Source organism: Pseudochaenichthys georgianus, chromosome 1 (assembly GCF_902827115.2).
Source record: "Pseudochaenichthys georgianus chromosome 1, fPseGeo1.2, whole genome shotgun sequence".
Taxonomy (NCBI): domain Eukaryota; kingdom Metazoa; phylum Chordata; class Actinopteri; order Perciformes; family Channichthyidae; genus Pseudochaenichthys; species Pseudochaenichthys georgianus.
The window spans coordinates 13,210,127-13,223,137 of NC_047503.1; the positions used below are offsets into that span (position 1 = coordinate 13,210,127).

Sequence of the window (13,011 nt, forward strand, 5' to 3'; positions counted from 1 at the left end):
CCATTGTGTAGTATAAAAATATAACAATGTGAGTAATTCTTCCAGCCCTGACAAGAAACCTTGATTTGTCACGTCTTTAATTCAATACTAACCTTACACTCCACTTTACATCCTGTCCCAGAGCGGCTGCACAAGCTTCCTGAAATCCCGAGCTCCACCAACATCCAACCAAGACCTCCAGTGGTTCAAGACCCCCTGGTGAGATGTGGCATACTTTCTACTCTACACCCAATACACTACTTCCCATGCTATTTAAATATGACCAGTGGCTCAGTCACAAAGTGGTACAATATGTAGATCTTATGTATCTGTCTGTTTCTTCCCCTGATTCTAGGCTGTACTGAAAAGACGTGTTAAAAGGAAAGAACCCAGCCTCGAACACATAAAAGACATGAAGCGGATGTATTTTCCTGGCTGGAACACTCAGACGCCTTATCAACCGCAACCAGAACAGCCACAAAGGCCTAGACAAAAAATGCCTGTCCATCTCCCTCCTCTGAAATCCAGGACTAAGGTCAGTGACAGACATGTTCGAGAATATTATCAAACGTTATTGCCAGATCAAGTCTCATTTTTTCAGCGGCTTCATTTGCAACATCAAACAGGGAACAGCCATTTAATATAACATTTACCATGATATAACCATCGCTAAAGACAATAATTCCAAGGCCGTTTAAGTCAAATTTGATCTGGGATTGATCTCTTTATTACATTTTAGGATTGACTGCTGCTTTGCAATAAGTTATTCTTGTAGGCTTATTGATAGTCTCTCAAAGGGATGACAACCTTTGAGCATTTTTACAGCATTTATTTATGTATGAATCGAAATAGAATCATGCAGGAATGAGTCCTTAAACCACTTTCTGGTTGGATGCCTGAAATAATGTCTGTAGTTAACACAAGATTAAGATATGTTTATGTTACAAAAATACTTAAATAAAACATCCCATTCGTGAATTTCCGAAAGCTTATATGTCTCATAAAAAAAAACGGCCGATGATAACGAGTGACTATATCAGACTCCTAGACGCAAACATGCTGTACATTATCCGCCTTTAGCTTATTGGTGGTGACACGCAGCCAATGCCATCATGATGTAGTTAGTTTCTCTTTTTTGGAATATAGCAAAATCCAATGTTAAAACCCTGTTGCTTTTTATCGAGAGAGCTCTGGGATGCTAACTTCCATGGTCGGCCTTCAAGAAAACGTCACCACAGCACCACTCCACGATTTAATTATTCTAAAAAAACCAATGCTTTTATCATGGCTACTGTTAAACTGTGGTATTTTAAACATGTACTGTAGTGTGGTTTCAACATCTGGCACATCAGACAAAGCTTTTGTTACAATTCATTGTTTATTTCCTTGAAAGCGCTTCATGCAGAATGTAATTACCCTTTGATTGTGTTTCTCAACCAATTTGTAGATGGCACCAAAAACGGAGTTAATCCCTATTGCCCCCAAAAGGCCCTTTTCCATCAAGGGCACTGGAATTATGGACGCTCAAACCAATGTAGTCTATGAGTACAGTAAGGAGGACTTTCTGATGATAAGTCCTGAAGGTGTGGTAACAATTTACGAGAACAAGGTCGACTTCATAACCACCGAACGCTGGGAAGAAGAGTATAACTACCACTGCAAGCTCATCCGGATCCCCTTCTTCATCCGCTTTAATCTGTGGAAACCTTTCTACGTGTGGCACAGCAAAGTACAGGCCAAAAAGATTCACTCGGTCAAGGAGTCCCTCCAAAGAAGATTATGTATTGTCAATGAGGTATGTCACAGGGTGTATGAATTGGATTTTATTTCAATCTGTGTAATACGAGACTCTACCCATTCTTTTATTTCCTTGCTATTTTACTTTGATAACTTATTTAAGTAAGAATGTTGGCGAGATAACATCCAGCATACAGATTAGGTGTTTATTTGACAAATATGGTCTGTATCTTTTTCTAAATTCACCAGGATTTAGCATTACAAAATACCCAATTTGCATATTTAAAGGGGCCCTATTATGCTTTTTAGGTTTGTGCATGTTAATGGTGTGCAATAGCTAAAATCCTAAAGTTCACTTCACACGCTCCCCCCCTGCCTGAAACACCACGATTGGGCTCCTTTGTTTTCTTCCTTAACCTAGTGACATCACTATAAAACACTTGCGCTTTTATTGGATAGGGCTTCAACACATTGTAAGTGATAGGCTAAGGGGCGGGACATTACCAACAACAGAGCAGGCCAACTAACGAGTCATAGCAGACTGGGCTCTGGTTTCAGACAGAGGGTGAAAAGCAGCACAGGCAGTTGGACAAAAATAAAGCACTTTTTAAACATTAAAGCAGGTAAACATGTCACAGTATAGGCTCAAAATATGAATCTGAAATGTATCATAATGTGAAAATAATTATCTTATTGGAAAAAAACTAACTGGGGAAATTTCATAGAGATGTCGATGATCAACAGATTATTTCCTCATTCTTCATTCCTCATTACATGTATGGAAGTTATTTAAACTCATTATTTATGACTCCCTCTGGAGGGATCTTTGGGATTTAAGCCTTTGCATACATTTGATATGCTTATTACACACTTAAGGAAGGAGAAAACCCCAAAAAGTAAATAGGACCCCTTAACTTAATGAGTAGTGTGGATATTAAGTTGTTATCAACATTTGTATATCTCTTCCAGTGTCTAGGTCCTGCACTGATAGACATAAAGAAAATGTGTTACCAGATCAGTGATACGGGCTTGTGCCACATAGAGAAAGAACACATTTACACACTGCAGGAGTTCCGGGAATTCCAGTTCCAACAACTACAAGAGGTAACATTTTTATTTATTGTTATATACGATACAAAAATGGTTTTAATTGTGTGTAGATCATTGCCCTAATTTTCTTAATTATTGTCAGGTGAAGAATGACTTGGAGAAGTTTCAGGACCTGGTGAAGGAAGTGACGATTTGTGCGTGTCGCAACTACTTGCAGAGCATACCCAAAGAGGAAGATGAAGGTGTGCGCACACCCTATGGAGACACTTGAATCTACATACACCAGTGGCGAGCCGTGACTTTTATACCTAGGCCCTCTGACCCCCCCTTCCCTCTAAGAAAGAAGAAGAGTTATTCCGTCACAGCGTATTCTTCAGCGGAATATCAAAACAACAGCCCGGGGTGCAAAACGCATCAATACCTCTACCACACAAAACAACACCATTTATATAAACACCTATCATGACAGGGCACCCACAGCCAAGTAGCAATTACAAATGAATGAAGTCGGCACGGCGGCCCGCATTGAAAATGACTTAGGCAAAAGGAAAACACAGACACGGATCACCGAGGTCACAATATCAATCGATCCAGCAGAGCTATAGCCTATAGGCCAAACACAGAAGATCAACAAAAGGTATGACATAAAATGAACTTACCAAAGCTGAAGTCGATGGTCAACTTCATTCATTTTCTTTCCGTTTTACTGATTTTAATCGCTATACGCTAATCTCTCTCATCTCCTCTTCACATCTAAACTTTTCACGGCACACGTACTTACAGCCAATCAGCTCTCTGAATTATGAGATGACGTTTGGTAGGTATTCCAGCACAGTGCCCCTATGGTTTGCCGCACACATTGAATAGAAAAATACTCTGAGCATGCGCAGTGTAGTTTTTACAGTACCCATTCACTTAACAGTGAGAGAGGGGCTGGATCGGGGCTTGACCCACGTCGCTCAAAACGGCTCAATAGGCACACTGTCGACACTAATTAGAAGAACACAGACTAAAACAGCAATATACAGACGAATCAGATGATTAAACATGATCTTAAAATATATTTTAAGATGTATTTTTTTTGCATTTTTTGGGAATTCTTATTTGAACTTTCTGCTGACACTATGGGGCTGTGCCCCACCTGCCCCTAATGACCAGTCGCCACTGCTGTCTTCACATAACTCGCAGAGACGGGTCAAGGAGCTTCTTTCATTTAACCCTTCACATTCAAACAGAAACTGAACAGGCAGATTCTAAGGATTTATTTCTTTGGAAATGTTATTTTAAATACAATTAAATGAAGTTATTTTGGTAAAACTAATGAAAAATATTGAAGAAACTTTTTTTTTTAATGTTTTCAAATATTATTTTTTAGAATATCTTAGGTCCTCAGCCCCTGACGGATCGCCACTGACATACACCGACCACAACGTTAACAATTGTTCCTTGTTTGCCACAGATGACAATGAATTTCTTGCCGGGATCAACAAGACTTTTCACTCCACCCGTGTCATCTGGTGGGTCATTTTCTTATGTCATTCTTTACGCTTTCTATCTTTACCGGTCTGTTAAGTTTAAATACTCAATCAGAAAATACAGGCATGTACAATGAGATAAGAGATTAGGGCTGTGCGATTATGGCAAAAATCATAATCACGATTATTTTGGTCAATAATTGATATCACGATTATTAAATACGATTATTCATTGACTTTGAAAACATCCATTTATTGAACTTTAAAACAAATACAAATAATAATTTCAACAGTATATTTTTAACTGTTGATTACCCTGAACGTATAATTCAATTGAAAAACCAATACAAAAATAAATGCTACATTTATATTTACATTTAATTAAATAATATCAAAATGATAAATACCAATAAACAAGATCAACACATATTTTTGGAGCGCACTTCAACAAGCTACTAAACATATGTAAATATGATAAATACAAATCAATTAGACTAAAATATCAATCAAATATGTTGCAGTCACAACCAAGCAAAGCAAAATAATCGTTTTTTTTTATTATGTTGTTTTCGTAATTGTGGCAGGCCAAAATCGTAATTGCGATTACAATCCGATTAATTGCACAGCCCTATAAGAGATGGCTTCTGCTTAGCCTGATATGGCTTACTGGCACAATTACATATTGAGTTTCCCAACTTTAGGAGTCTTCAATGCTCTCTTTATTGGAGAGTGACAGTGTTGAAAGGGGGAGACAGAGGGGATGAAATGGATTCAAACCTGGGTCCTCTGCTCTGGAACTGAATCTGGATATTATTGTTTTTTAAGTTTGGATAATTATTTCAGATATAAACTAAAACAAATCACAAGTTAAAACAAAAGTTATATGGATAAATATTTATATAAACATAATCATTTAAAGTAAAATGACCTATTAAGGATAAAACAAAATAGAATAAAGGTATTTATACAAACATAATAAGTTCAAGTAAAATGTACAATAAAAGATCGATAAAACAGAATACAAATATTGATATCATAAACATAAAAAGTGAAAACTTGCACTTTGCTGCATATGAATTCCTCTCTTCTCTGCCTTTCCCGTCCCTCGATAGGGACACTATCTGGAATTACTGTATGAGTCCAGAAAACAAAGCCACTGTTACTGGTATTCCTAAAACCTGTTCTCCTTAATGACTTGTCAAAATATTTTGCTGTGAAAATACCTTATACTGTATATCATCAATCAGGCACATCTATCACATTAACCCAGTCCTTCTCTGTCCTCACCTACCCAGCTTTATACGTCTTGTTGACTTTTTAGTCGTCGACACCTTGTATATCTTAGTGGCCAATGCAGTAGCCAAACTGCTATCTGTGCTCAAGGAGCAGGTACAGCAAACGCCCAGCCATGATGTTATTCAGAGCTGGAGCCAGCACTGTGAGGTTGCCACGGACACCACAAAGGAAGAGATGGATAAGAAGGTAGGGCATAGTTTTACTCTTATTATAATTGTATTATCAATAATGGTCAAAGTCACATCTTAAAGATGTTTGCTAAGATGTATGGATGCTTGGTGATTGTGGGCTCCACTCCACCCAGATTGAGTCACACATGTGTTTCTTTTGGTTATAGTGTGTTTTTATTAATCAGGAACTTGCCGTGTCCAGGGTTGGGAGGATTTCTTTCAGAATGTATTCTGTTACAATTACTAGAGACCTGTAAAAAGAATGTAATCAGTTAACTAATCTGAGTATGTAAATATGAAAGTAATGTACCCTGATTAGTTTCCATAGAAATAAGAAAATAAATATCAATCGGATGTTTTTTACTTAAGTGTATAATGTTAGATAAAAGAAAATGAAAAGAAATGTATTAGTAATCTGATTATGTATTTTTTCATGTAACTGTGAGTGAATACAGTTAACTTTGTTTGTATCCTGGTTAAGTAATCCCGTTTCATGTTAATCCTTTCCTCACCAAGCCTGGCCGTGTCCAACCTATGTTCATCACGGAGCTGATCCTGGAGCCTAACACGTTGACCTACAAACCCTCTGAGGAGAACTTCCAGGTTAGTTTTCCAAATTGTAACATGTATATTACCCATTGTACACCCATTTATATTACACCTTTTGTTCATTCCTATAGGAGACTATCAAAGAGGTCATCGGGTGGTTTGAGAAAACTGTGAAGTCGGTCAATGTGCTCACGGCAGATCCCGATTTTGATTCAATGACAGAGGCCAGAGCTGACGAGGTAGGATACAAAATCACCACGCGTATATTCAGGGAAAAAGTAGTTGTTCTAAATATCAATTGGTGATTTATATAGTTTTTGTATCTGTTTTTTATTGAAATTGCAGCATATATATGTGGATGACCAGTGTGTAGAATCCATCATTGAGAGCGATGACAACCTTCAAAGCGTCATTCAGAACATCGAGGTCAGTTTGCTTAACCTTCTTTCTCTGGAGGGTGTTGGAAAAGTGTACTCTTCCATATGTACAAGTATTTACCTGACTTTCTTTTTCTTCAGGAGTTGCTCCAGTTTGCCTTTGACACGGCAAAAGTGTACTCACGCACATTTGAGCATTTTCAGGTGTTCTACAAAGAGAACGAGGCTCTGGATCTGGATGCGATGCGGCAACAGGATAATGGTGATGTACTATATTAATATATTAACATTAATAATTTTAGTAACCCATTAATGATACAAAGAGCAGTTCAGTTGAGAATAGAGGTCATATAAGACTATAGATCCTGCATTGTTTAGATGTATTGTTTGCTAGCCTTCAGTTTTCTTCACTGCCGTTGTTGGCCCATTGCTACCTATCCTGTCATGCAAAATGGATGGCATAAAACTAGCAGCAAGACTATGCATAACGCTGGCTGCATAGCTCACCTGGTAGCTGGCCAGCTTGCTATGGCTGACACATGTGCAAATAAGGCCTGTTGGCCATTTACACTTATCATCTCATCTATCTTTCCCTTTTAAAACTATGTCTTAAAAAATCGAGGCCCTATGAGGCTCATTTACATGCTCATATTTGTATTTTGTGCCTCTTCTGTGACATTTTACATGCTTATGTTCAAAACGTGCTTTATTGTTCTCATTCTGCCTGTGCCGCAGCACCTCTTTTCACCCTCTGTCTGAAACCCTCTGATTGGTTAGCTGGCCGGCTCTGTTGTGATTGGTCAACTGCTGAGAGATGTCCCTCCCCTTAGCTGATTATCACGTAATATGTGTTGAAGCGATAGCCAATAGAAGCGCAAGTGTTACATACACATGATGTCACTATCCTGACACTGCATGCGCATGCCCAGTACAAACAAACCAATAGGCCAATTGGTGAAAACCTCCTCATAGTGCTACAAGTTGTCAACAACTCCTAATGACCCAATAACCTATGTATTCTATAACATTGTGTTTTAGTCTTAAAATAAGCAAACATACACAAGTTCTCAGCAGAGATTAAAGCCTGTGCCTAGGGATTTATGACTGATGATGTTGACTGCTTCGTCTCACAGGTTTGTCCTTCTTTGGGAAAGCGCTGGAGTTACACCACAGTCAGCATAAAGAGGCCGCAGCCATCCAACAGAAAACACATCTTGGATTACTGCTGGTGGACAAAACAAAGCTCAAAGATAAGCTTGTGTCTTCCCCGCTCCGCTGCCTGGAGGTGAGGAGGAGCCATGTGCCATCACATTCACAATTACCACTCAAATGCATGTCCATTTTTCTTTTTGAACCTAGGTATTTCTGCATAGTTCAAGAGAAAGATTAGGCTTGACCAAAAATATTGCTTTTGAAGAAGAAGATTCCATTTGGGAATGCCTAGAACGTATACTGACTTGTGTGATACAAAGAAAAACGAATAGCTCAGCTTTAGTCAGATGTAATCATTCCCAAAATGCACATCATCTTTTTGTATAATCGAGTAATTCCATATAATGAATCGTTTTGTTTGAAATTCAAAAGGTTTTTTTTGTGGATATATAAAAGAATATATACATATATATATATATATATATATACAGTGGGGCAAAAAAGTATTTAGTCAGCCACCAATTGTGCAAGTTCTCCCACTTAAAAAGATGAGAGAGGCCTGTAATATTCATCCTAGGTACACTTCAACTGTGAGAGACAGAATAGGGGGAAAGAATCCAGGAAATCACATTGTAGGATTTTTAATGAATGAATTGGTAAATTCCTCTGTAAAATAAGTATTTGGTCACCTACAAACAAACAAGATTTCTGACTCGCACAGACCTGTAACTTCTTCTTTAAGAGCCTCCTCTGTCCTCCACTTGTTAACTGTATTAATGGCACCTGTTTGAACTCGTTATCAGTATAAAAGACACCTGTCCACAACCTCAAACAGTGACACTCCAAACTCCACTATGGCCAAGACCAAAGAGCTGTCAAAGGACACCAGAAACAACATTGTAGACCTGCACCAGGCTGGGAAGACTGCATCTGCAATAGGTAAGCAGCTTGGTGTGAAGAAATCAACTGTGGGAGCAAGTATTAGAAAATGGAAGACATACAAGACCACTGATAATCTCCCTCGATCTGGAGCTCCACCCAAGATCTCACCCCGTGGGGTCAACATTATCACAAGAATGGTGAGCAAAAATCCCAGAACCACACGGGAGGACCTAGTCAATGACCTGCAGAGAGCTGGGACCAAAGTAACAAAGGCTACCATCAGTAACACACTACGCCGCCAGGGACTCAAATCCTGCAGTGCCAGACATGTCCCCCTGCTTAAGCCAGTACATGTTCAGGCCCGTCTGAAGTTTGCTAGAGAGCATTTCGATGATCCAGAAAAGGATTGGGAGAATGTCATATGGTCAGATGAAACCAAAATAGAACTTTTTGGTAAAAACTCAACTAGACGTCTTTGGAGGAGAAAGAATGCTGAGTTGCATCCAAAGAACACCATACCTACTGTGAAACATGGGGGTGGAAACATCATGCTTTGGGGGCTGTTTTTCTGCAAAGGGACCAGGACGACTGATCCGTGTAAAGGAAAGAATAAATGGGGCCATGTATCGTGAGATTTTGAGTGACAACCTCCTTCCATCAGCAAGGGCATTGAAGATGAAACGTGACTCGGTCTTTCAGCATGACATTGATCCCAAACACACCACCCGGGCAACGAAGGAGTGGCTTCGTAAGAAGCATTTCAAGGTCCTCGAGTGGCCTAGCCAGTCTCCAGATCTCAACCCCATAGAAAATCTTTGAAGGGAGTTGAAAGTCCGTGTTGCCCAGCGACAGCCCCAAAACATCACTGCTCTAGAGGAGATCTGCATGGAGGAATGGGCCAAAAATACCAGCAACAGTGTGTGAAAACCTTGTGAAGACTTACAAAAAACGTTTGACCTCTGTCATTGCCAACAAAGGGTATATAACAAAGTATTGAGATGAACTTTTGTTATTGACCAATTACTTATTTTCCACCATAATTTGCAAATAAATTCTTTAAAAATCAGACAATGTGATTTTCTGAATTTTTCTTTCTCATTTTGTCTCTCATAGTTGATGTATACCTAGGATGAAAATTACAGGCCACTCATCTTTTTAAGTGGGAGAACTTGCACAATTGGTGGCTGACTAAATACTTTTTTGCCCCACTGTATATATATGTTTTTTAGGGTGATGATGACCTTATCAAATCTGACAACAGACCTTTTATGCTGCGTTCTGTTATTTCACCAGAAGCTTAGAATACAAAAAAGCGTATATATATACTGTATATATATATATATATATATATATAGCATATTTCATGAACAAGGCAATTCCAAGTGCTTATAATTTTTTTTATTAAAAGCAGTCAGACATAGTTAAAAAGAAACATATTATAAAACTAAAGAATGCAATTCCTGAAGAAATTGCTAGTGGGAATGCTTTATGCTGAAAAGCTGATGCTGAACTGCTATGCTGAAATGTAATGTGTAAGAAGAAAGTGAATGATTTAGATTGAAATGATTCATGAACACAGGGGGCTTGAATGTGTGATAAGAGAAGAAAGGAAAGTAAAAAGGCTTGGAAAAGCAGCAGAATATTTGAACTGCAAACTTTTGAACTAACTTGATTGCAAATGATCTGTCGCCATGGCAACGGTATTTGATAACATGCGAAAATACGCTTAGATATGTTGATGGCTGCATCGTTACCAAACCTGTGAAGTGTTGGGCTGTTTGGAGCATTTTCACTGAAGTTATGAGAAAACCGTTTTTCATGGCGAGCATTGTGTTGCCATGGCAACGGCATTTGAAGAAATCTCAAAACTGTATCAGCAATCCCACTAAATAAGAACAAGAAAATAAAAGTCTAAATGCATGAAAAAGCAGCAGAATATTTGAACTGAAAACTTGAGAACTAAAAGCATACGTCACCAATAATGTCTAAAATATGTGGAACATGTTGAAGTCAGTATGAAGTCTCCATTAGACGGAAAAGAATAGGCTGAGACAGTCTGTTAAACTCCAGTGACCACGTCATTAGTCTGCTGCTCTAAGTATGTCAATTGGAGTTATGACATCATCGTTTTCCATGACACAGGTGTTTATATTTGAGCTAATGACGTGTCCAGAGATCAAAGGTTTCCATGGTGATCAGTGAGAGGAGAGCATTTTCATTGTTCTGAATGAGAGATAAACCTGTTACATGTGAACGTTTTGTTGAAGAACCATAACAGATATCTGTGAAATTTCAAAGCGTGAAGCATCTCAAGGAACTTGAGCATCTGAAGTGTGCTTTTTGTGTACCTTCGAGTTAATAATGTGGCCTTTTTGTCAGATTAACTAAAGGTGTGCTGCTGGTGTGGTGGGGAAAGATGAGGCTTAATTTACAATAGAGTTTAATGGAGACATGTTGAACGTTTTTGTCATTTCATGCCCTCAAGAGGCATTTTGTTTCATTATTTTGAGATGTTTTCCTACATTTGTCATGAAAAATGATGTCTCAGGAATATAGGGTTTTGGAATTATGGCAGGTTTAAAAGAAAATATGAAGGCAAAATTAAATCTGTCCTCCACTCTAGCTGTGACATCACTCACTCTAAAATTTGAAGAAGGCCTCTTTACCAAGGTCTAAACAATGTTTAATATCTGTAAAAGAAGAAGAATCAGATTTAAAAGTTGTGTTACACGAATAATGTCAGAAAGATGTGTGACATTTTAGTTGGAATGAGGTTTCTGAGTGAAAGTATGAAGAAGCAGTTAGCAGTTGAAGTTGCATGAAGATTGTTGAAGTTTGAAGAGTTCTCCATTGACTTCCATGTTAAAAATGGGATGTATTATGGGATGTATCTCTGGAATTATGAAAGTTATGAATGATAAAAGTAATAGCCATTGATTCCCGACCGAGCTGAACGTTTTGATGTTTGAACGGAGTTTCTGCGATGTTCAATGTGGGAGAAGAAGCAGCGCAAAATAACCCGGCGGAATAATAAAGAATTTTGTGCGTAGCATAACAGATAGTTGGAATGCTGTGTCAGCATTCCCCCTAAATGACATTAAAACTGTCATTAAAAGCCAAGATAATACAAATAAACAAGCTAGAATGGACTAAGACAGCTATACAAATACAAGAAGTGAGAGTTGCAGCAGACTATTTGTTTTGCTAGTTAATCCAGATATATGGGGCATAATAATTTAATACTGCTTCTACCAGTTTAGTTTAACGGGGATGGAAATCAGAAGCGACCTGAGAGTTCAGTGGACTGATAAAACAACCAAATATACAACAGCTTCATCAATTTCAAAATAATTTTCATTTATATGCATTTTAAGATTTGTGTTCTTCTAAAAGTGCCTTCATAATGAAATGAGATACAATTACAATAAAATTCATGAATTAAAAAAATAACAATACACAAATCAAAAAAGAGAAAACAAACAAACAAAAAAAGCTATATATATATATATATATATATGATAAAGCTAACAAATACATAATTAAAACTCATACCTACATTCATTGTCACAACTTACCACATTAGTTATGTTTTGTGTAATCTTTATCCCACCTATTTTTCACATCTTGTATCAAAGACTTTAACTAATTTTCATAGTTATGTTTTCTATTCCATACATTTAATTTACCAGACTCTTCCATTCCGAATGAATTAATTTTTTATGTTTTTACCAGTTCCCTGTATGTCTTTTTGCTACTCATGGAATAAGTAAGAATCATTCTTATTGATTTGCTCTGACCAGAGGAGGACCATGACTATGTTTTGCCTTCTATTCACCGCATTCTCTTCAGCATTTCAAAGTGACATTTCCAAAAGTAAAACACATTTTCTCTGCTGCAGGTCATCAACGAGGTAGTTACCCAGCTGGCTAAGAAGAAGCTGGACGCTGTCATCGCCGAAGCTTGTAAAGCTCAATATAAACTGGAGGGCACCCCCTCCACCACAGAGGAGTTAGCCGAGTCCCTCATAACCCTGGACGAGATACAGGAAAGGGTGAGACGAACATTAAAAGCAGGTTTCTTTTTAAATCAAAAGTGTTTTTAACAAACCCAAAAAAGGTAAGTAATTTATTAGGTGTCAACCGCTTCCCTCACAGCACAAAAACAGTTTCTTACAGTTCCATCAGTAATTGGCCACATCAGCAAGGCCCAGGACCCCCACTGACACAGACTTTTGACCCCTCCCAAAGACACTATGGGTTACATAATTGTGCTTTAAAGGTGGGGTAGGTAAGTTTGAGAAACCGGCTCGAGATCGCTAGAATTTGAAAATACACAACCGGAGAA

At 38.1% G+C, this 13,011-nt stretch overlaps 1 protein-coding gene across 1 annotated transcript in view; it reads left to right on the top strand.

The window, feature by feature from the left end:
• dnah6 (dynein, axonemal, heavy chain 6) overlaps positions 1–13,011 on the top strand; it is a 127,360-nt gene that overhangs the window by 2,016 nt on the left and 112,333 nt on the right. The window contains exons 3-15 of the mRNA XM_034087682.2: positions 122–198; positions 335–514; positions 1,427–1,774; positions 2,686–2,820; positions 2,909–3,008; positions 4,226–4,283; positions 5,537–5,723; positions 6,224–6,310; positions 6,388–6,495; positions 6,602–6,682; positions 6,775–6,895; positions 7,767–7,918; positions 12,566–12,718. Coding sequence (XP_033943573.1) covers positions 122–198; positions 335–514; positions 1,427–1,774; positions 2,686–2,820; positions 2,909–3,008; positions 4,226–4,283; positions 5,537–5,723; positions 6,224–6,310; positions 6,388–6,495; positions 6,602–6,682; positions 6,775–6,895; positions 7,767–7,918; positions 12,566–12,718 — 1,787 coding nt within the window. The remainder of the gene's footprint in view (positions 1–121; positions 199–334; positions 515–1,426; positions 1,775–2,685; positions 2,821–2,908; positions 3,009–4,225; positions 4,284–5,536; positions 5,724–6,223; positions 6,311–6,387; positions 6,496–6,601; positions 6,683–6,774; positions 6,896–7,766; positions 7,919–12,565; positions 12,719–13,011) is intronic.